This window comes from Ascaphus truei, chromosome 2, assembly GCF_040206685.1.
Source record: "Ascaphus truei isolate aAscTru1 chromosome 2, aAscTru1.hap1, whole genome shotgun sequence".
NCBI classification, from domain to species: Eukaryota; Metazoa; Chordata; class Amphibia; order Anura; family Ascaphidae; genus Ascaphus; species Ascaphus truei.
The window spans coordinates 133,950,525-133,976,093 of NC_134484.1; the positions used below are offsets into that span (position 1 = coordinate 133,950,525).

Here is a 25,569-nt window from a genome sequence, read left to right on the forward strand (position 1 = left end):
GCAACGTCACGTGACATCACGTTGACATTTGACGTCATAGAGCCATGTTGATGGGACCTTGCAGGAGGAGATGCCGGGAAATGCCGCAGCTGGAGAAGGTAAGAGAAGTAAATATATAAATAAATGTAAACATTTCAAAAATTACATGTCATGCAAAAAGTCTCCGGGTTAGCCTTCAATAGAAGGTGGCAACCCGAGTATGCCTCAGGGTGGGGTATCATGCAGTCACATAGCTGGTCCCATTAAAGTTTGAGGGTATGATAGCGTGTAGATTGGTCCAGCTGCACAGTTGGTCCCAATAGAGTTGGATGGGGTGGGGTGGGGGAGGGGGCAGTTGGGAGTAGGAGTATGCTAGATAGGCTTCTTTGAAACAGTGAGTTTTCAAGGAGATTTTAAATGATTGAAAGCTGGAGGGGAGTCTGACGGTACGTGGTTCCCAAAAAGAGCTTCCTGGGGTTCTGTGTTTTGGTACAGGTTATTCCACAGAGAGGGGTCAGCATGGGAAAAGTTGTGGGAGTGGGAGTGAGAAGCGGATGTCATGGACAGAATGTAGTGGGCATTTTGGGATATATTTGGGGATAAGGACTGAGTTGTAAGGGGGGCAGCGTCGATGAGACCTTTGTAAGTCATTACTAGGATTTTAAATTGTATTCTAGAGGATATAGTAATCCAGTGTAGGGTTTTGCGTAGCAGAGCAGTAGAAGTGGAGCGGTGAGTGAGGTAGATGAGTCTGGAGCAGCATTTTGGATCAATTTGAGGGGATAGGTGGACAAGGGGAATGATAACTAAGAGAAGGTAGCTGTATTCAAGGTGGGACAGGATAAGTGAGTGAATTAGAATTTTAGATGCATCATGAGTGAGAAAAGGGTGAATCCTGGAGATATTTTGGAGGTGGAGACAGCAGGAATTCATGAGGGACTGCTTGCGAGGAAGGAGAGATCACAGTCAAAGAGGTCCCTATACAGCAGGCCTGGGGTGCTGATAAGATTGTGGCATTATTTATAGTGAGGAAGAGTTTGTGGTGCTACTATAGCGTGAGGTCTACCGGATAAATTTATACTATAGCGTAAGGTCTACCAGATACATTTACACTATAGCGTGAGGTATACCGGATAAATGTACACTATAGCGTGAGGTCTACCGGATAAATGTAAGAGAGTGTATCCATGTAGGAGCCGGAGCACAGCCACACCAATGTAGTATAGGACACGAAAGTTCTTTCAAGAATGTATTAGCTAAAAAGGCATAAGGACAGACATCCTAATAGCACTCTGACATGTTTCACGCACAGGGAGCGTTTTATCAAAGAGTCATCTACTCTGCACGCCAGTCTGGATACGCTGTGCAGAGGCTTTTCCTGCCTTATTGTTCACGCCCCGCTCCAGCTGCTTTGGTGCATGGCAACCTAACCCTTGGAGGATTTAGGCGGTTCCTGAGCTGAGGAGGACGCGCTTATGGAAGGCGACGACATCACGCAGGGTGCCATGGAGTCAGCGTGATCGCCTGATCAACACCCAGTGAATACTACCACGAGTGACGCCGCGCTTGCCTACCTCCAGGATCTTCGCAGGGGAACCGCCACCAAATGTGAAGGATCGGGGCTCCAGTCTGATTGGGTCTCACCGGTCTGAAGTTGCGTGAGTAAAGCAACCATTGCCTGTTGTATACGAGCGGTTATTGAATATAACCCTATACTGTCATTTCGTTTGAGACATTGAAAAACGTACTTACAAAACACACACTTGCAGACATTCATCACCCTTCAAGTACTGGAGATACGTCTTTATACTACAGCATTTGATTCCAGCGTGACACCACTATTACTGTTTTTAGAGCTCCGGATATTTTGGTCTTTCTTTAGACCAATTTTCTTCTACCGGATAAATGTACACTATAGCGTGAGGTCTACCGGATAAATTTACACTATAGCGCGAGGTTTACCGGATAAATGCACACTATAGTGTGAGGTCTACCGGATAAATTTACACTATAGCGCGAGGTTTACCGGATAAATGCACACTATAGTGTGAGGTTTACCGGCTAAATTTACACTATAGCGTGAGGTTTACCGGATAAATGCACACTATAGTGTGAGGTTTACCGGATAAATTTACACTATAGCGTGAGGTTTACCGGATAAATTTACACTATAACGTGAGGTTTACCGGATAAATTTACACTATAACGTGAGGTTTACCGGATAAATTTACACTATAGCTAGAGGTTTACCGGATAAATGCACACTATAGCGCGAGGTTTACCGGATAAATTTTCGCTATATCGTGAGGTTTACCGGATAAATTTACACTATAGCGCGAGGTTTAGCGGATAAATGTACACTATAGCTAGAGGTTTACCGGATAAATGTACACTATAGCTAGAGGTTTACCGGATAAATGCACACTATAGCTAGAGGTTTACTGGATAAATGTACACTATAGCGCGAGGTTTACCGGATAAATGCACACTATAGCGCGAGGTTTACCGGATAAATGTACACTATAGCGCGAGGTTTACCGGATAAATGTACACTATAGTGTGAGGTTTACCGGATAAATGTACACAATAGCACGAGGTTTACCGGATAAATGTATACTATAGCGCGAGGTTTACCGGATAAATGTACACTATAGCGCGAGGTTTACCGGATAAATTTACACTATAGCGCGAGGTTTACCGGATAAATGTACACTATAGTGTGAGGTTTACCGGCTAAATTTACACTATAGCGCGAGGTTTACCGGCTAAATTTACACTATAGTGTGAGGTTTACCGGCTAAATGTACACTATAGCATGAGGTTTACCGGATAAATTTACACTATACCGTGAGGTTTACCGGATAAATTTACACTATAGCTAGAGGTTTACCGGATAAATGTACACTATAGCGCGAGGTTTACCGGATAAATGTACACTGTAGCGCGAGGTTTACCGGATAAATGTACACTATAGCGTGAGGTTTACCGGATAAATGTACACTATAGTGTGAGGTTTACCGGATAAATGTACACTATAGTGTGAGGTTTACCGGATAAATGTACACTATAGCGTGAGGTTTACCGGATAAATTTACACTATACCGTGAGGTTTACCGGATAAATTTACACTATAGCTAGAGGTATACCGGATAAATGTACACTATAGCGCCAGGTTTACCGGATAAATGTACACAATAGCGCGAGGTTTACCGGATAAATGTACACTATAGCGCGAGGTTTACCGGATAAATGTACACTATAGTGTGAGGTTTACCGGATAAATGTACACTATAGCGCGAGGTTTACCGGATAAATGTACACAATAGCGCGAGGTTTACCGGATAAATGTACACTATAGCGCGAGGTTTACCGGATAAATGTACACTATAGCGCGAGGTTTACCGGATAAATGTACACTATAACGCGAGGTTTACCGGATAAATGTACACTATAACGCGAGGTTTACCGGATAAATGTACACTATAGCGCAAGGTTTACCGGATAAATGTACACTATAGCGCGAGGTTTACCGGATAAATGTACACTATAGCGCCAGGTTTACCGGATAAATGTACACTATAGCGCGAGGTTTACCGGATAAATGTACACTATAGTGTGAGGTTTACCGGATAAATGTACACTATAGCGCGAGGTTTACCGGATAAATGTACACAATAGCGCGAGGTTTACCGGATAAATGTACACTATAGCGCGAGGTTTACCGGATAAATGTACACTATAGCGCGAGGTTTACCGGATAAATGTACACTATAACGCGAGGTTTACCGGATAAATGTACACTATAGCGCGAGGTTTACCGGATAAATGTACACTATAGCGCGAGGTTTACCGGATAAATGTACACTATAGCGCGAGGTTTACCGGATAAATGTACACAATAGCGCGAGGTTTACCGGATAAATGTACACAATAGCGCGAGGTTTACCGGATAAATGTACACAATAGCGCGAGGTTTACCGGATAAATGTACACTATAGCGCGAGGTTTACCAGATAAATGTACACTATAGCGCGAGGTTTACCGGATAAATGTACACTATAGCGCTAGGTTTACCGGATAAATGTACACTATAGCGCGAGGTTTACCGGATAAATGTACACTATAGCGCGAGGTTTACCGGATAAATGTACACAATAGCGCGAGGTTTACCGGATAAATGTACACTATAGCGTGAGGTTTACCGGATAAATGTACACTATAGCGCGAGGTTTACCGGATAAATGTACACTATAGCGCAAGGTTTACCGGATAAATGTACACTATAGCGCGAGGTTTACCGGATAAATGTACACTATAGCGCGAGGTTTACCGGATAAATGTACACAATAGCGCGAGGTTTACCGGATAAATGTACACTATAGCACGAGGTTTACCGGATAAATGTACACTATAGCGCGAGGTTTACCGGATAAATGTACACTATAGCGCGAGGTTTACCGGATAAATGTACACAATAGCGCGAGGTTTACCGGATAAATGTACACTATAGCGCGAGGTTTACCGGATAAATGTACACTATAGCGCGAGGTTTACCGGATAAATGTACACTATAGCGCAAGGTTTACCGGATAAATGTACACTATAGCGCAAGGTTTACCGGATAAATGTACACTATAGCGCAAGGTTTACCGGATAAATGTACACAATAGCGCGAGGTTTACCGGATAAATGTACACAATAGCGCAAGGTTTACCGGATAAATGTACACTATAGTGCGAGGTTTACCGGATAAATGTACACTATAGCGCGAGGTTTACCGGATAAATGTACACTATAGGGCGAGGTTTACCGGATAAATGTACACTATAGCGCGAGGTTTACCGGATAAATGTACACTATAGCGCGAGGTTTACCGGATAAATGTACACTATAGCGCGAGGTTTACCGGATAAATGTACACTATAGTGCGAGGTTTACCGGATAAATGTACACTATAGGGCGAGGTTTACCGGATAAATGTACACTATAGCGCGAGGTTTACCGGATAAATGTACACTATAGCGCGAGGTTTACCGGATAAATGTACACTATAGCGCGAGGTTTACCGGATAAATGTACACTATAGCGCGAGGTTTACCGGATAAATGTACACTATAGCGCGAGGTTTACCGGATAAATGTACACTATAGTGCGAGGTTTACCGGATAAATGTACACTATAGCATGAGGTTTACCAGGAAACTACAATATTAAAACAAAATGAATTTATTAATTGAACCAAGTAAATATGAAACTACAATATTAAAACAAAATTGTGAGCTAAATAATAATTCATACTTTATTTTATTTGAATCTTGTTGGGGTAGGGTTTTTTTAGGGTAAAGGCTTAGGGTAGGGGGCTTTAAGTTAAAGGCGGTTTAGGGTAAGGGCTTAGTGTAGGCGGTTTAGGGTTAGGGTTTAGGGTATGGGGTTTTAGGAAAAGGGCTTAGGGTAGGGGGTTTTAGGGTAAGGGTTAGTTTAGGGGTTTTTAGGGTAAGGGTTTTTAGGGTTTAGGGGGTTTTAGGTAAGGGGTTAGTTTAGGGTTTTTTAGGTAAGGGGTTAGTTTAGGGCAGTGGTTCCCAAACTGTGCGCTGGTGCGCCGTGGCTTGGCTAGAGGGGCGCCGCGATTAGGGCCGCCAGCAGTGGGGAACAAGGGCTGCTAGTTTATAAATAAAAAAAACCTCTGAACCCGGCGCCGGGTCACCCTGCTGGCAGCGTCACCGTGCTGGCAGTGCCGGAAGTAAGCAAGAGGGAGGCCCGGCGCGCGCACTGGAGGAGCAGCACCGGAGACATCTGTCTCTCCCAGCAGCACTGCAGCCCTCCCCCCTCCGCAGCACACCAGCTCTCCCCCCCCCCCCCACCACGTGGCACAGGCACCGGCAGCACTGACCTCCCCCGTACAGGGACCGGGCCGTTCAGCCACTCCCCTCCCGCATCACCGGCACGCCCCCCCCCCCCCCGCAAGCCACCGGTTTGATTTTTATATGTATATATGTGTGTGTGATTGTGTGTATATGTGTATATATATGTGTGTGATATGTGTGTGTGATTGTGTGTATATGTTTATATATATGTGTGTGTGTGTGTATATAGCTATATATGTGTGTGTGTGTGTGTGTGTGTGTGTGTGTATATATAGCTATATATGTGTGTGTGTGTGTGTGTTTGTGTGTGTGTGTATATATGTGTGTGTGTGTGTGTGTATATAGATATATATGTGTGTGTGTGTGTGTGTGTGTGTATATATATATATGTGTGTGTGTGTGTATATATATATGTGTGTGTGTATATATGTGTGTGTGTGTGATTATATATATGTGTGTGTGTGTGTGTGTGTGTGTGTGTGTGTATATATATGTGTGTGTGTGTGTGTGTGTATATATATATATGTGTGTGTGTGTGTGTATATATATATATGTGTGTGTGTGTGATTATATATATGTGTGTGTGTGATTATATATATGTGTGTGTGTGTGTGATTATATATATGTGTGTGTGTGTGTGATTATATGTGTGTGTGTGATTATATGTGTGTGTGTGTGTGTGTGTGTGTGTGTGTGTGTGTGTGTGTGTGTGTGTGTGTGTGTGTGTGTGTGTGTGTGTGTGTGTGTGTGTGTGTATCTATATATATATATATATGTATTGTGTGTGTGCATATATATAGAAATTAAAAATTAGGTGTTTTTTGTATGCATTTGGGGGGGGAGGTTGTATATATTTGGGGGGTGGGGATTTTTTTGTATGTATTCAGGGGTGGGAAGTTTTTCGTATATAGCCTGTGGGGGGGAGACGGAATGAGTGAGCGTGGGGAAATTGATGGAGGGAGAGGAGAGAGGGGGTGAGTGAGGAAAACAGGGAGTAAGAGTGAGAAGCAGGGAGAGAAATACATGTGAGGCGAGAGGGTGAGATGGAAAGGAGAGAAATACATGGGATGGGGGCTCGTGAGGTGTGAAATGGGGGGGGTGGCGGCGGGCAATACCGCTGACACGGGGGGGAGGCCTGCTTAAAATGTTTGTACCGGCCCCCGCGATTTCTGTTGGCGGCAGGGGCTACTGGCGTCCCTGGCCATGTAGTCAGGGGGCCCGGGGGCCCTGCTCAGCTGTGCACCTCGATAAATCCCGTCGCCCCGTCACCACAGGCTGAAAGGATTTAGCGCGCTCTCGATGCGCCAGGCAGCATGTTGGCACGCTGCCAGGATTTTTTGGGGGCCCGCAGCAAGCTCTATACGAGCTTGCAAAGCGAGGCCCGCCTCTTCCTACATGGAGCACGTGGTGAGTACTGCTCCATGCCTTTCTTGCTTCCCGCTTGCCCCCCTGCTCAGATTCACCCCCCCCCCCCGTTCTGATTTCCCCTGTGTGTATGTGAGTGTCTGAGTGTGTGTGAGTGTTACGCCGGTGCTGCCCGCATACCAGACCCGTCCCCTGAGCTGAAGGGGGAAGTGGTAATACACGCACCCGCAGCAAAGGGAGCGTGTCCGGAGTGTGGTATGAAGCGTTGCCAGGCCAGGTGTAGTAAGGTAGACAGTACTTGCCGGTACCGGTTGTAGAAATAGAGAGATGAATGCCTTGCCGAGGTCAGGGAGTGGAGAGTGGAGATAGGTCGTAGTCCAAGCCGTGTTCAAGGGGTTACCAGAGTGAGCGTTGTCCAAGGGGTGCCGAGATCGAGAGCCAGAGAGGGTAGTCGTACAAGCAGCGTCAGAACCTGTGAAAACACTGAGAGAATCCAGAAGTACTTCCATACAGAGACTATGTCGAGCGACGAGTGATGGGAAGCACAGGCATAATAAAGCTGGGCAGGCCAATGGGAAAAGGGGGCAGGCCTGGAGGACTGCAAGGAGTCCTCCCTGATAGGAGGGAGGTGTTACAGCCCAGCTGAGTGTAATCCTTGATTTGCATGGAACTGTGTGATGCTTGGGGGCGACGCCTCACTGCAGGAGCAGTGGTTAAAAGTGCTCTGTTAGGCGTGTGCTCTGTAAGCTGGGAATGCATGCACATAACGTCTGGGGCTGGCATGCGTGTAGGTGTGCGTGCAGGAGGACGTGGGCGCGCCCAGCGCTGAGCAGAGGAATCGCCGAGGGGAGTGATCCCGCGACGGCGGCAGGGGCGAGGAGTCGTGGAGGCCGGTAAGGCAGGATTGTTTTGTGTGTCCAGGGGCTCCCTGCGGAGAGGGAGTGCTCTGTGTGGGAAGCGAGGAGAACGCCGATTCCTGACAGTACCCCCCTCTTCAGGAACGGCCTCAGGACGATCCAAGAACGGTTTCTCTGGAAACTTTTTCCTGAAGGACTTAAGAAGGGCCGGGGCATGAATGTCCTTTGAAGGTACCCAGGATCTCTCTTCAGGGCCAAAGCCCTTCCACTGCACCAAGAACTGGAGCTGACCCCTGGATAGGCGAGAATCCAAAAGAGAGTGAACTTCTTATTCCTCGTTATTTTGTACAGTAATGGGATCCGGTTTACGCGTCTGATCCGGAAAGAAGTGACTGGAGATGAATGGTTTTAAGAGGGACACATGAAAGACATTGGGAATCTTCATACTGGGTGGTAGTTGGAGCCGGAATACCACAGGATTGATTTGTTCACAAATAGGGAAGGGTCCCAGGAACTTAGGTGCCAGTTTGGGAGATGGTACCTTGAGGTGGATATTCCTAGAGGAGAGCCATACCAAATCCCCTGGTTTGTAACTGGGCGCCGAACGACGACGACGATCGGCCTGTAGTTTCGATCTGCGGGAGGAGTTGAGAAGGGTAGACTGAATCCTGGACCATGCGGTTTGGAGGGAAGAAATGCATTCATCTACGGCTGGTACTCCAGAAGGAATGTTGGGGATGGGAAGACAGGGAGGGTGGAACCCATAATTTATAAAGAAGGGTGACTCCCGGGTGGACTCGTTTTTTGCAGAATTGACGGCATACTCTGCCCAAGAGAGGAGTTGAGCCCAATCATCCTGGAAATCGGATATAAAACATCTCAGGTACTTCTCCAGGGATTGATTGATTCTCTCCGTTTGTCCATTGGACTGAGGATGATAGGCGGAAGAGAAGGAAGAAGAGATGCCCAATCTCTTCGTGAAAGCTCTCCAAAATTTGGATACGAACTGAGAACCTCTGTCAGAAACAATGGACGAAGGGATCCCATGAATCCGGAAAATATGCTCCGTAAAGATATCAGCAAGGGCGGGGGAGGTGGGTAATCCTTTAAGTGGAATGAAATGGGACATCTTCGAGAACCTGTCCACGACCACCAAGATAGTGTTCATTCCTCTGGACCTGGGCAACTCCACGATGAAGTCCATAGAAATGTGGGACATGAGGCGGTCGGGAACTGGAAGGGGTAACAGAAAACCCTGAGGCTTTTGACAGAGAGTCTTGCTTTGAGCGCACGTGGGGCATGCGCGGGTAAACTCCAGAATATCTTGAGACATCCTTGGCCATCAGAAATTCCGACGAATGAGATCAGTAGTCTTCTTAAAACCTGGATGACCTGCAGATTTAGAGGAGTGACCCCAAGACAGGACCTCTGGAACAAATTTGGATGGTACAAAGAGTTTGTTGTCGGGAACGACCAAGTCCTTGGGAATGTGTCTCTGGGAGTGCAAAATCTTGTCAAGATTCTTGAACGTAGACGTGGCGAGAATCCTCTCATGTGGAAGAATAGTCTCCAACGATTCCTCTGGCCTCTCTTCAGAAGAATGTATTCGGGAGAGTGCGTCTGCCTTTACGTTCTTGGTCCCGGGGATATAGGACAGGTGAAAATCGAAGCGAGAAAAAAAAAGAGCCCAACGAGCTTGTCGTGGAACAAGGCGTCGATCGTTCTCTATGTAAAGAAGGTTCTTGTGGTCCGTGAGAATAGTAAACGGCTCTTTTGACCCCTCCAGCAGGTGTCTCCACTCTTGAAGAGCCATCTTCACGGCCAGAAGTTCCCTGTTACCCACGTCATAATTCCTCTCGGCAGACTAGAATTTCTTGGAAAAATATGCACAGGGATGGAACTTATCTTGGGGCGTGGGTCTCTGGGAAAGAACGGCACCAGCGCCGCAATCAGAAGCGTCGACCTCCATGACGAAGGGAAGTTCGATGTTGGGATGACGGAGAATAGGTGCGGATATAAAGGCTTCCTTGAGTGTCTCGAAGGCGGAGATGGCCTCGGATGACCAAGCAGAAGGATCAGCTCCTTTTTTGGTGAGCGCAGTGAGGGGTGCCACAATGGTGGAAAAACTCTGTATAAACTTACGATAGTAATTAGCGAACCCTAAAAAACGTTGTATGGCCTTGAGAGAGTTGGGTCTTGGCCATTCAGTGACTGCTTGAAGTTTACCGGAGTCCATCATAAACCCCTCATCGGAAATAATATACCCCAGGAACGGAGTAGAGGTCGTATGAAAGGTGCACTTCTCCGGTTTGGCGTACAAATGGTGTTCACGGAGACGGGAAAGGACATAGGAGGTGTGGCGTATATGGTCCTGGAGATCTTTGGAAAAAATCAGGATATCATCCAAGTATACAATAACAAAAATATTGAGTACCTTACGAAAGACGTCGTTGATGAAATCCTGGAAGACAGCGGGAGCATTACATAAGCCGAAAGGCATTACCAGATATTCGTAGTGTCCACTATGCGTGTTGAAGGCCGTCTTCCATTCATCCCCCTTCCTGATGCGCACCAGGTTATAGGCACCACGCAGATCCAACTTGGAAAAAATCTTGGCCCCCTGTAATTTATCGAACAGTTCGGTAATAAGGGGAAGGGGGTAACGATTTTTAATAGTTATCTGGTTTAAACCCCTGTAATCGATGCAAGGCCTCAACGACCCGTCCTTTTTCTTGACGAAGAAAAACCCAGCCCCTGCTGGGGAATTGGAGTGACGAATAAACCCTTTCTTGAGATTCTCCTGGATATATTCATCCATAGCGTGAGATTCTGGTAACGACAAGGGGTAGGTCTTGGACTTGGGTAGGGAGTAACCAGGAACTAGATCGATTGGACAATCGTAAGTCCTGTGTGGCGGAAAGAGGTCTGACTGTACCTTATTAAAAACGTCCCGGAATTGATGGTAAACGGAAGGTAGAATAACTTCGGGAACAGAGGTATTGGCCAGCAGTTGATGAGTCTCGCCTGACCTCGACCTCCAGGAAATAGGAGCAGAGGAAGTCCAGTCAATGAGAGGATTGTTAAGCTGTAGCCAAGGAAGACCAAGGGTGATGGGTATCCCAGGAGCGTGAATGGCATCGAGAACTAAGGTCTCCTTGTGCAGATGTGAGGACAGAAGCAAGGGAGCCGTCTCTAAGGAGATGTGGGCCGGGGTAAGAGGACGTCCATCGATACCAGCGAGTGCGATGGGAACCTTCTTTCTCACTAGTGGTATACGGTTTACCCTGCCGAATTCAAGATCCACGAAGTTTCCTCCAGCTCCTGAGTCAATGAAAGCGGCGGTAGAAGTCTTGAACTTATCGCCTGAAAGGAAGACTGGAAATGTAAGTTTCTTAGGGAGTTCATTTTTATGAAGGGGACGTGGAGACATTACACCCAGAGAGAGCCCCTCTGTACTCACTGGGTGTTCCCGTTTCCCGGACACAGTGGACACTCCCGAACCAGATGTTCCATGGATCCGCAGTAGAAACACAATGCCCCGGCGTGGCGGAACTGCCGTATCGGTGTGCGGATGCGTTGTACCCCCAATTGCATTGGCTCTGGCAACTCCAGTGCAGGACAAAGAGGTGTGGTAGTACTTGGGGGAGCAGGAGTGCTGCTGAGAGTACTGGGGAACGGAACTTGAAAGTTATGGAAGCGAGTGCGCTGACGCTCTGAGCGGCGTACCTGGATGCGTTGATCCACTCGGACGGCCAAATCAATCAGGACCTCCAGTTGATCTGGCCTGGATTGGCGAGAGAGTTCGTCCTTGATGGGATCTGCCAGGCCTTGCCAGAATACGGAGACGAGAGCCTCTTGTCCCCAGTTAGTCTCGGCTGCTAGAGTCCGGAATTCCACAGAATACTGTGTCAAGATCCGCCGTCCCTGAGTGATCTGGAGGAGAGAAACAGATGCCATCTCTCGACGAGCGGGGGAATCGAATACCCGTTGAAACTCGGCTTTAAATGCCGGGTAATCTTGGGTAAGGTCAGAACGTCGCACCCAAACCGGGGAAGCCCAAGCCAGGGCGCTGCCAGTGAGGAGGTTAAAAATGTAGGCTACCTTCTTGCGATCAGTATTGTAGAGACGGGGGGCCATTTCAAACTGCACCTCACACTGGTTTAGGAAACCCCTACAATCTTGCGGTTCACCTGCATAAGGCTTGGGGGGAGGAATCCTTACATCTGAGCTGCTAACTTCGCTTGCGGAGTGGGGGCTTACATCTGGCGGGGTCGCAGTCGGTACCCTGTCTGAGAGTACTGCGACCTGGCGTGTAAGTGCCACAATTTGATCCGCCATGGCCTGGGTTTGCTGACGCAGATTAGAGAGAAACTGCTGAAGTTCGGTCTGGTCTGCGTCTTGTGGGCTCGACATAATGTTACGCCGGTGCTGCCCGCAGACCAGACCCGTCCCCTGAGCTGAAGGGGGAAGTGGTAATACACGCACCCGCAGCAAAGGGAGCGTGTCCGGAGTGTGGTATGAAGCGTTGCCAGGCCAGGTGTAGTAAGGTAGACAATACTTGCCGGTACCGGTTGTAGAGATAGAGAGATGAATGCCTTGCCGAGGTCAGGGAGTGGAGAGTGGAGATAGGTCGTAGTCCAAGCCGTGTTCAAGGGGTTACCAGAGTGAGCGTTGTCCAAGGGGTGCCGAGATCGAGAGCCAGAGAGGGTAGTCGTACAAGCCGCGTCAGAATCTGTGAAAACACTGAGAGAATCCAGAAGTACTTCCATACAGAGACTATGTCGAGCGACGAGTGATGGGAAGCACAGGCATAATAAAGCTGGGCAGGCCAATGGGAAAAGGGGGCAGGCCTGGAGGACTGCAAGGAGTCTTCCCTGATAGGAGGGAGGTGTTACAGCCCAGCTGAGTGTAATTCTTGATTTGCATGGAACTGTGTGATGCTTGGGGGCGACGCCTCACTGCAGGAGCAGTGGTTAAAAGTGCTCTGTTAGGCGTGTGCTCTGTAAGCTGGGAATGCATGCACATATTGTCTGGGGCTGGCGTGCGTGTAGGTGTGCGTGCAGGAGGACGTGGGCGCGCCCGGCGCTGAGCAGAGGAATCGCCGAGGGGAGTGATCCCGCGACGGCGGCAGGGGCGAGGAGCCGTGGAGGCCGGTAAGGCAAGATTGTTTTGTGTGTCCAGGGGCTCCCTGCGGAGAGGGAGTGCTCTGTGTGGGAAGCGAGGAGAACGCCGATTCCTGACAGTGAGAGAGACATAGAGAGTGTGAGAGTGTGAGAGTGTGAGAGTGTGAGAGAGAGTGTGTGAGAGAGAGAGTGTGAGAGAGAGAGTGTGAGCGAGAGAGTGTGAGAGAGAGAGTGTGTGAGAGAGAGAGTGAGAGAGAGAGAGTGAGAGATAGAGTGTGAGAGAGAGTGTGAGAGTGTGAGAGAGAGTGTGAGAGTGTGAGAGATAGAGTGTGAGATTGAGAGAGAGTGTGAGAGAGCGTGAGAGAGAGAGAGTGTGTGAGAGAGAGAGAGTGTGTGTGTGAGAGAGAGAGTGTGTGAGAGAGAGAGTGTGAGAGAGAGAGAGTGAGAGAGAGTGTGAGAGAGAGAGTGTGAGAGAGAGAGTGTGAGAGAGAGAGTGTGAGAGAGAGAGAGTGTGAGAGAGAGTGTGAGAGAGAGAGAGAGAGAGAGAGAGAGAGAGAGAGTGTGAGAGTGCGTGCGTGAGAGAGTGCGTGCGCGAGAGAGAGAGTGCGTGCGCGAGAGAGAGAGTCTGTGTGAGAGACATACCAACTGCGCACTCCAACTGTTAGGTATGTATATACAACTTTGTTTTCACTTTGGGCGCCGTGGAAAAATCCTGATCACCTTGGGGAGCCTTGAAAAAATCCTGATCGCCTGAGGGAGCCTTGAACCAAAAAAGTTTGGGAACCACTGGTTTAGGGGTTTTTAGGGTAAGGGTTTTTACAGTAGGGATTTAGAGTAAGGGCCATCTAGTGTCCTTACAGCTACTCCAGCTGAAGCAGAGCGCCATCTAGTGTAGACCGCACCCACAGTTTAGTAGAGCACAGATATCCCGGTAGACCTCACGCTATAGTAGCACAGGTTTGTGCAGGGGAGGAGGGGGGCAGTGGAAGGGAGATAGGGCCTCATGCAGTAAGCGTTGATAAGGGAAATATGGCCATGTTATAGCCAAAATTGGGTTTGAGATTCAGTAAGCGCCGATAAGTGCTTCATATCGCCAGGTTTCGGAGCCGATAATTTGGTTATGGCCAGTCGCCTGCCGATAAGCCTGTTTTCGACACTGATCGCCACTTTTTTAAATCGGCTGGATTCAACAAAAAAAAACAGCTTATCGGGGCTGATCGGCACTACGAAATTGAGATGTTATGGCCGATTTCTCCCGCCAACTAAAGTTGGCAGTTTGGACGGGAGAACGATCGCTAAGGCTGCCGGAACGGCACTTAGAAAAAAAACATCTTCTGTACATCAATGGAAGTCAATGGAGCGGGGACGTATAACAGTATAGTACTGTTTACGTTTCATTGCTCACAGTACAAGGGGGATTTGCATTACAGTGTGGGGGCATTCCCTGCATTGTGTCACAGCTGATGTGTCTTATTTGCATAACATTCGACTTTTACATGTTTTCAGCATTTGCGGGTCACATTACTCATCATGTGATGATGTGGCAAGGGAAAATACTATACTACACTCTTAAAGGAGAACCTCACATCATATCACACATTTTACTCAACTCAGCGACAATTATTTACATGATGTCACACATGTCACACATGTCACTCATACACAGTATATTCATCTTCCTTTACATTACACAATGCTTGTAATGTGACACGCATCTTTAAACGTTCATGTACATCTGTCTTCTCATGTTTACATATACTTTTGGGTCCTCCCTATTTTCATGACGTCACTTATTGGACGCTCAATCACATTGCATGTTTACATTGTAACCGTTGCATTACAAGCACTTCAACCTAACTTATACACACATGTACAGTAATTCAGCATTGGGACACCTTGTAAACTCATTCTATACCAACTATCCTCCTTACACAAATGCATGCATATGCACACGACTATTCATTGTTGCCAACATGTCACAATAACATGGATAATTACACATGTTACACAAAACTTTTCCCACGTCAATCTCAGCCTTTTTGTCTCATTACATGACTGACTCTTGCGTTCACAAGTGTTACATGCATTGCACATGCAACTATTTATTTGCAAGCAATCTTTGTACAAAGCTTCACGTCACATCATTGCCAAATATCATCATTCCCTGCAGAATACACACAACAAATACTTAGAACAACAAGTGCACACAGCTTGCCACAGAAGTACTTTATTATGTTAATGTAACACCTTGCATTTTACTATGTCACCTGACATCATCACATACCTATTTAAAGGACGCACATTACCTGCTCATTCACAGCTACTCATTTCAAAATGTTGCGAATGTTTAGGAGACGGAGGAACATTCTTTTCTATGACATGCTTGATGATGAAGACAATCATATAGGGCAAGGGAGGGACACACCGAGGGACAGTGACAGTGACGCGGATACGACAGGGACAGGGAGAGGGACAGGCCGAGGGACAGGTAGAGGGACAGGAGATCAGAGGAGAAGACAGAGGAGACAACTTGTGCCTCGTCCGCGTCTGTACAGGGAGAGAACCCTGTTAGATGGGATGAGTGAGGAGGAGATTGTAAGTCGCTATCGTTTGAGTTCAGCAGCAATCTTAGCTCTTTATGAGGAGATAAGGGGGGATTTAGATTTTTTCACAGCCAGAGGTCGTGCAGTCCCTGGGCTTGTTAAAATGCTGTGCTCATTACATTATCTTGCTTCCGCGTCATACCAGACAACTGTGGGCATAGTGGGCGGGGTCTCGCAATCTACATTCTCGCGGGCCTTGACCCAGTTTCTCTATGCACTCAATAGACGCGCTAGGAATTATATTCATTTTCCTACAGAGGCGACAGAGTGGCTGGAAGTCAGGACTGGCTTTTATAATATAGCAGGGATACCATGTGTGCTGGGTGCAATCGATTGCACACATGTTGCTTTGATTGCACCTAGTCAGAGTGAGCATGTGTACCGCAATCGGAAGCACTACCATTCACTCAATGTACAGGTGGTATGTGATGCCACGATGAGGATAATGCATGTGGTACCCAAGTTCCCTGGTTCCAGTCACGATTCCTCTATCCTGAGGAACTCTTCAGTCTTCCATGCGTTCGAAGAGGGACATTTTGAACCTGGTTGGCTGCTGGGTGAGTACATATTTACATGTTCTAACACAAAACACATGTTGATTTAGGAATGTTGGCATTGTACAATTTGATCACTAATGTCAGCTTATGTGTGCTCCATTCATTATAGGTGACTCAGGATACGGAATTAGGCCGTGGCTCTTGACTCCGGTGCTAAACCCTCAAACTGAAGCAGAGGACAGGTACAATGCAGCCCATATATCTACAAGATCTGTTATAGAGAGGACATTTGGCCTACTCAAGACCAGGTTTAGGTGTCTGGACAGAACTGGTGGGGCTCTTCTATACAAGCCTCAAAAAGTGTCTGATATTATCCTTGCCTGTTGCATTTTGCACAATGTTGCACTCAGGCACAATGTACAGTCAGACCTAGCTGAGGCTTTGGTAGACGAGCATCCCACCCATGTAGCTGCTGAAAATGAACAAACAGCCAGTGGTGGCCAGACACGACAGAATCTCATCAATTCATTTTTTTCTTGTAAGTACAAACTCATATGTTCCTAGTACTACTTTTATAGTTTAATTATGTTATATTAACAATAATGTTTCTTTATATAACCTTCTGTTAGGACACAGATGAATATGGGTTGCACACCTTTCTTTTCTCTGCTGTGTGCACAAAGGGATGTGGCACCGGTATGTTATTGTTGCACAGGTTATATAATCCCTCTTCAATTGTACTTTAGTTGTGTGTATGTGAATACAACTTGGGTAACAAAGCAATAATATTTTAGCATTGTGTTATTCCTTATGCTAAGACAAAACACATATTATGCCCATAATCATTCATGCTTCTAGTATGCTTACATACAATGTTATTGGTGCAGTGTAACATGTACATCCATATGATGTGTACACCAGGCTGATTTACATTTTGAATGTCATGAAATATACATGGTGTTGTACATTTAACACCAAATACACACTTTGCTGTGTTGTTTACGGTACTGAAGATGGCATGTCAATGTTTGCAATTTATATATTGTTCCTTTGCATTATAGGTATATCTCCAGTATGACTGATCATGGTATGTATATTTGCTGACATCTCTCATAAGATGTGGCTACCTCAATCTTCCTATAATTATTGGAACTAAAAACCCAACATATTGGTTTAAACACAAATGTTACATATATGTACTTTCTGTATCATGTATATGCATTTAGCTACTCTTGAGCTTTCATGTGCATTGTATTACAAAATGATTACTCACATTTCATCACATTTTATGTATGTTTCCTTATAATTTCCATTAATGTAATATAGAGGTGGTTGGAGAAAAGGGGATAACTGTACTTATTTGTTTACTTACGGGAGCACATTCATCACTAGCATAGACACACTTTTTAAGACAACTGTTTGTGTCTCTATCAATTGGTGTAGGATCCATGTATAACACCGACAAATGATAACACCAGCTTTATTATGGTAGCTTATATCATCATATTGACTATACTATGTATTTCTAAACGATTAATAAACACAGTAAACTATAGTTAGTTAGGTTAATGAAATATACACAGAAACGTACTTCATAACATGATGGTGATGTCATATTCAGAACATCATGCATTGGAGGGGACCATAACATCTGGCCAGTAACATTATTTGCTACAGTCCCAAACCATTTTATCTACATACCCATGTAACAAGAGATTTTAAAAATAAATGGCTACTTGGTTGTAAGTGTCCTTTACATTGGGAGAAGGAGTGGCTCAGTGAGTAAAGACACACACTGGCACTGATAGTTTGAAGCAGGGGAGTCTGGTTCAATTCCCGGTGTGGGCTCCTTGTGACCTTGGCCAAGTCACTTTATCTCCCTGTGCCTCATGCGGCAAAAAAACATTTGTACGTTCCACGGGCCAGGGACCTCAGGCTGAAACATGTGTCTGTAAATCGCTGCGTACAACTAGCAGCCCTATACATGAACATGCTCATATTATTATTATTATTGTTACATAGTTTCGACAGTCATACGTTCCATTACATATTAGAATACACAAATGTGTTAGCAGAGTGGGAATGGTTGTTATATATAAAACACACCATGTCATAAAATGTTAGTAGTCATTAAAGAACACTCAATAAAAATTCATGAGGCACTCTTTTGCAACATCATTATGTTAATTAAGTGCTTATGCAATATAGGCATAAGGGTATCACATTTTTAATTGTTTGTTAATAAGCGCTGCAAGCAATATAAAATTAGTTCCATATGTAGTATAGTAGTCGGTGGCTCCTCCTCACAATCATCTCATATAAAGGTAGACTCTTCTGAAATCATACATTGATCCGATTGTATCTTCCCCGACATCTCTGAAATACAGCAAACACATGATGGTCAAAGATGGCACCTTACTAGATATGCATCCGTGACAACGCGTTACGCAGCTCTATATGATTGTGTAGATACACACGTCACTCACTTATATGTTAGAAGTAAAACTGTTCATCAGTATGTAATGTTTCTTTAAATTTGTAGCAGGCATAACTATGTATAAGAAGTGAACGTTGCCTGTATACTGAAAGATGTGCGCGCACATCTTTGTGTGCGCACGCACTTCACGCTTGGCTCCACTAACTGTTAGCGCATGCGCAAAACAAAGCGTACGTTGTGCGTTCAATACATGTTGAAAATACCAGTAAACATAACATCTTTATTTCAAATACAATGAAGACGAAACTACATTCGTTCTAAACGAGTACATCTGTATTCTTTTTAAACAGACGTGTTTGAACAGAAAGCACGGCCGATAACACAATGCGCAAATGCAATACGTGTGACGTCATGTTAAGCCAGCGTGAAACGCACGCTAACACTCCTCCCACTCAATTAACATTCGGCTAACGCCCAGGGTACGCCTACAAACACTGAGCCGCACGCATCACACACTGCAGTTACCGTTACTATAACAAAACATGACAGCCAATAGGCTTTGAGGCGCGCACGTCGCTTGGGGGCGGGACTTACATCACTAATCCTTTTTAAGGACGCCTTGGCCCATGACAAGGGTCCCACGTCATACGTGGTGGACCCGGTTTTCAATGTTGTAGATGTTGCATGATAACAAAACAGGTATGTGTTAGAGTAATGGTAAAATGTTGCTAATATGTTTAAAGGGATAGGAAAGTACGTATATTTATTCCGTCAGCAATGTGTACTACTCTTTCAGGTCCTACTATATTGTATTAGGAAACAATTTGTTTGTGATCGCTACATGTTATGCAGTCTGCAATGTTACGCTGTATCCACGCATTGAAAGTGAAAATGGTGGTTACAAAAAAAAAAAAAATTTAAACGCAGAGTCAACGCATAACGATTGTTATATTTACCATTCTTCTAGAATTAACTCTTCGCCTGGCTGCAACTGGTCGCTCCAGAAATGCAAGGCATTTTCATCCACGCTTAACCCAACCGCTGAATCCAGTATGGCACATATCTCCTCCAGGATGCGCTCATAGGAATCGCCACTGCTTTCTTCAAATAATTGGTCGGGAGGTAGGTTCATTTCTTCGGGTTCCCATTCCAATGCATTTTCAGCTGAAAGGCTTGGTACATAATCATAGTACTTTTGTTCTTGTACAATGTGGGTTTCAGGAATGGAGGCTGCAGATATTGCAGCACGTATCGATTCAAACGGATCAGTAGTAGCGGATACATTGCTATTGCCATTAGGAATAAATATGCCTTTCACGACAATATAAGTGCCGTCTTTCAGGAGAAATTGTTTTTCCGGGGCAATCTTCCAGAAACCATAGGTGTGTTGTAGCTTATCCTGGTCACGTTCAAAAAAGTCATTACTTGATAAAGTGAATCTTATTGAGGAATTAAAATTCCGTGCATGCTTACGGTCTTGGTAATAAGGATATTTTGCTCGAATGAAATCATCGATTTGGCGTGTGCTTGCTTTCTGTCCGCGACTGTTCAAGATGGCTTCACAGATCATGTACTTATACCCTAAAAGGGGATTAATATTGTTAACGAATTCATCAGCCATGTCTGAGTAGCACAAAAGCTGTGTGCAGGTCTGTGTTATTTGCTCATCAAAATGAATGTGCTGAATGGCTAACAAACTCCTGTTTTTCCTTGTCAAGGTCAACAAAACTAACTACTTTGACTCCTTATTTCAAACGCCAATTGGATTTGTTTGTCTAATTGGGTTAACAGTTGTGGTTCGTGATATGGGACTGTGGGAGAAACATTTCTCCTTCTTTTATCTCGTTTGTGAAAAACATCCCTAGACTGTGAATGCGTTCACATAGTGTTTTTTTGAAAACTAACAAAGACCAGTGTGTGAAAATATTTCTTAGCCAGGCATATCAGTAAAAACACACCTGCAAAAAGAAATGTTTTTTCCCCGCTTACATTTCTGTGTGTATGTGAAAGTCTGGTTAACTCCCTGTCTGCATGAGTTTAAATACGTGTGTATATATATATATATATATATATATATATAAATATATCTCTTATAAAAATATATATATATTTATATATTATATTTTATTTTTTTTTATATTGCAGGAGTACACACAACATTGATGGCATTAAGTATACCTTGTATGAAACCTATTTAAATGGTGAGAAACATGATTGAATTAAGTAATAAACATTTGTTTAAGCACAATACTGTTAGAGTCTCATACTTAGGATATTTCTCAAACATTAGGCCTGTATTATTAAAATAGTGTTTTCACAAGGAAGCATGAAGTGTATTAGTTTGTGTATACCAGTTTATATAGTACTATATATATATATATATATATATATATATATATATATATATATATATATATATAGTACTATATAAACTGGTATACACAAACTAATACACTTCATGCTTCCTTGTGAAAACACTATTTTAATAATACAGGCCTAATGTACATATATATATACACATATATATATACATACACATATATATATACACACTCACACACTCACACTCACACTCACTCAGTGTGTGTGTGTGTGTGTGTGTATATATATTATTATACATTCTGAGATGTTATAGAAACGAACACACAACTGATTAAAGGACAAAATTACAATGGCCAAGCAAGGCAAAGGTAAGTAATAATTTACACATAATCCTGCTGTACACGTACAAAAAAGATGTTTGCACTTACTTAGGTGTTTTAATAATTGCATGTGACTAATATGCATATGCAATTCTTACATCAATTAACACACCCAAATGCAATGTTTTGCTGCAAAGTCAATGGCAGCTTCTCTAAACTTAGCAACTGGCTCCTGGTGGACCATTACTGAACAGACGATTACAACATAAATATTTATAACACAATTAATTATGAGTGTTAACATTTCCAAAACTTCACGTGTACAAGAACATAGTTGAAAGTTTGGAAACAACACAGTCTTCAGCATACATACAATAGTAATTAGATAATCTGAAGTCAACAAAACAAGGCCAAAGACATATTTTCTGAATTATAACATTTATTTTTTTTGTTCCTTTTGCGAGCGAGTAACAGGCCTGCTTGTTGTCTCTTGAATTTTCCTTTTTCTTTTGCCACCAACTTTAGGCACAACAGAGCCACTTTGAGTGGCCTCTGGCACTTCACGGGCAGGGCTTGTGGCCAGTGACTGTTCACCTACGGGGCTTGTGGCCAGTGACTCACCTACAGGGCTTGTGGCCAGTGACTCACCTACAGGGCTTTTGGGCAGTGATTCACCTACAGGGCTTTTGGGCAGCGATTCACCTACAGGGCTTTTGGGCAGCGATTCACCTACAGGGCTTTTGGGCAGCGACTCACCTACAGGGCTTTTGGGCAGCGATTCACCTACAGGGCTTTTGGGCAGCGACTCACCTACAGGGCTTTTGGGTAGTGACTGTTCACGGACAGGGCTTGTGCCCAGTGACACATGTGAGCAAGTTGGTAGACACTGCACAAGTGATGGTTGGTCTGTTTCATGTGTGTCTTGTTTTGTTTTTGTCGCCTCCTTTGTAGGTGTCTGCTGCTGAATTTGTACAGATGGCAGCGGTAGGATGTCATCAGGAACCTGCACAGCAATGTCTGCTACTTGACCGGTAACATTTGGGCCTGGTGAATGAATATCAGATGAATGTGGTGAAAACTGACCTGCATGAACAGATCCTGGCTGGGAGGTGTTGAATTGTGGTACATTAGTCATTCTCCAGTAATTAGCTTGTGTTTGCTGAACAACTAATGCTTCGAATGAGGTGTTGATTTTTTGCAACTGTTTAGGCACTTCAATGAAGACTCTGTGGAGATGTGCCAATTGTGATACTGTTTCTTCCTGCAGTCCAATCATCCTTTCCAGCACTGTCATCATGTCTGAATGGCGACGATTTTCTGCGTCCACTATTTTTCCCTCTGAAGCTACAATTGCATCGTATGTGGAAGTTGATGGACGATTTGGCGGTACAACAGTTTCTATTGGCACCTCTTCATGGTCACATGATTGTATTTCAGTCTCTTCTGTGGCGTCATCCTCATCATACTCATCATCCTCATCACCATGATGTTCTAAAAAGAAATGTACACATTATTAAATGGCATGTTAATGTATGCTGTGTTACTATGTAATTGTACTGTGTCCTAAGTAACACCTAACATGTTAGCATACGTTTTATAACCTCATTAAAAACTACCTTGACTTACGAATAATGTTTGGACTCAGTATGAAATATGAATGAATGAAAAGTTGCTCTAAACTCAGAAGTCCTACATGATAATTAACATCACTAACACAATACATGTTGCCTTACACTTAATTTTCACTGACACTAAGTAATCCTATTTAAAGAAGATGTGCAAAACAAATAATGCACATGACAACATAACATATAGAAGAGCACATATTATATGGCCAGCAAATGATACACTCACCTTCTAGTAGTGTTGAGCTGGCTGACCCAGGTGAAGACACTTGTTCCATCTCAGGTGACACATGTCCTCCAGGGGCAACTATATATAACAATAACATAAGTTTTACATTTACATGTGTAAATATTGAACAAACACTTATTGTATGTTCTGTATTTATGATTAACTAACAACATCAGTTCCTTAACCGAAAATGTGTGTGAAAGTGAACATAAATAGTTGTAATAACACTGTACATGCCTGTGTACTTAGAATTTTTGAGTTCCCTAACATACAACATACTATGTTTCTGCAGTAATGCGTGAGGATAAATAGATTAAATGAGTACATAAAAATCATATGTTGTGTAGTGATATCAGTATCATAATGTACATAACTATCATGAGATGACCATTCACAATGGTTATCATGAAGGTGGTCATATTGCAAAAAGTGTTGTTTTTGGTAGAGGATATGTGTGGTACATTAATCGAAGATGTGGCACACCTGAATGTGGCTGTGACTCAACAAGACAACACATGCAGTGTGTGATAATGTGTCTTTCATAGTAGTTCAACTATAGATATGAGTGAACTAATGTGTGACGTACGCTTTGATAAGTAATGAGTTGTTGGGGCATTTAGTAGCTAGAGTTAAGCTTTCAAATGAGTGTGATTAACTTCAGTTGTGCTATTCAGGTTGTAAGAAAGGTATTCCCTTCCCCAAAAAGCCTAATCAGCCACACCTTTCAATGACTTGAAACAGGTGCAAATGGTGTGAACTAAGTTGACCGTGAAATGAGGCTGTAATTAGTGTGTGTGCTGAACCCCACCCCCTCTGTTGAAGTGTATGCTGTGATGAGATATTAATTGCAGCTGCTTTAACACAATGGTAGATGAGCTAAGTAGTCATCTGCAGTGTTTAAGTTATGAAAACAATGACATAACATATGATACGTGTGCCTCATTATGCTGTCTGTATATGACATAAAGCAAAAATGGACCTTTTCATAAGCAACTATAGATGTGTTAGTGCCAGTGATGTTTGTAGGCCGTTACATGCAATTTCTTTGATGCATGCTTAAAATAGGCAGTAATGTCATGTTTGTCGGAGTAAAATCAATAAAATACACAATAATATGATACATATTTCTGTTCTGTACCTGTAGCTACTAATAATTTCTCATGAACATGTGTTACACATGTGTACTACCCTGTTGTTCCCCATCTTCGCCCACCATCAATTGCTTCCACTGCAGCTATGCATTTTGGGAATTCACATGTAAATGAGCACGCAATGGCACGTGCTATATTAGTTACTGCTTTTAGTAGGACTACTACATATATGTCTATTTTGAGATATATATATACAGAATCAGACATATACATATATAGATGCAGGTATGCTTATATTGTGAAGACAGTATAAAAAGCAGTGTAAATATGCAAAATAACTGTAAGCAACGACACGCCTAGTACAGTAATATTTATCACCTGCTGGAAATTGTGACGGATAAATTCCAATGTCACGGTCACCAGCCAAGCCTTCCACGACGACGGTAAGTAATTTTGGCCGAAGCAGCTCCTCCAATGGAGTCAATATGAGACGTTGTGGTGTGGGCCCACCTCCAGTGCCAGTAGCATGCACGCGTTGGTCTTGTATTTTCTTTTTCAATTTGGACCTAATATCATCAAATCTTTTCCGACAATGATACTTGTCCCTGACACTATTCCCACAGGCATTGACACCAATGACTATTGTGTCCCACATTTCTTTTTTGCTTGCTGCACTTGTCCGCCCTTGAAAAACATATAAAAGATATGAGGTAAATGAATAATAATATAAGCACCAGTTTCCTACACTGCTAGCTGTTCCAAGAGATAGCAAACATGCTGTTTTATGTGTAATATGTGCAGCACATGAGCATTCACTACTAAACCTATACATGTAAGCAAGGTTGCATTCATATTGTATGCAGTTCTGGCAAATTGACCGCCTGTGTTTATTTGTCCTTGTAAGGCATGATAAAAAGCTGTGTTTCCACACTAATGAACATAGAAAGATATTGTGTACCCATATTTGCATATGAACAAAACTCAGATGACCTAGGATCACATGTATTTGAATAATAAATGTAAAGTTACACTTACCTACTAAATGTCCATAGAGACTGTCATAGTGCTCCAGAATGCCAGTGACAAGAGCCCTATTTTCCTGGTCATTGAAGCGAGGATTACGTGGCTTCTCCACACGTTTTTTCCGAGCAGGTTTAGGGTCAGAGCTTGGCTGGTGCTGACTGGACTCTCCTTCTTCCAATGGAAGAGCCTCCAAAAGCTGGCCACCAGCAAGCACGCCACCACCAGACACCCCATC

General features: G+C 44.1%; 1 protein-coding gene across 1 annotated transcript in view; it reads right to left on the reverse strand.

Moving 5' to 3' along the window:
• Positions 1-25,569, reverse strand: part of LOC142488143 (uncharacterized) — a 55,451-nt gene that overhangs the window by 7,616 nt on the left and 22,266 nt on the right. The window contains exons 3-4 of the mRNA XM_075588515.1: positions 23,221-23,298; positions 22,123-22,857 (exon numbers count right to left, since the gene is read on the reverse strand). Coding sequence (XP_075444630.1) covers positions 22,123-22,857; positions 23,221-23,298 — 813 coding nt within the window. The remainder of the gene's footprint in view (positions 1-22,122; positions 22,858-23,220; positions 23,299-25,569) is intronic.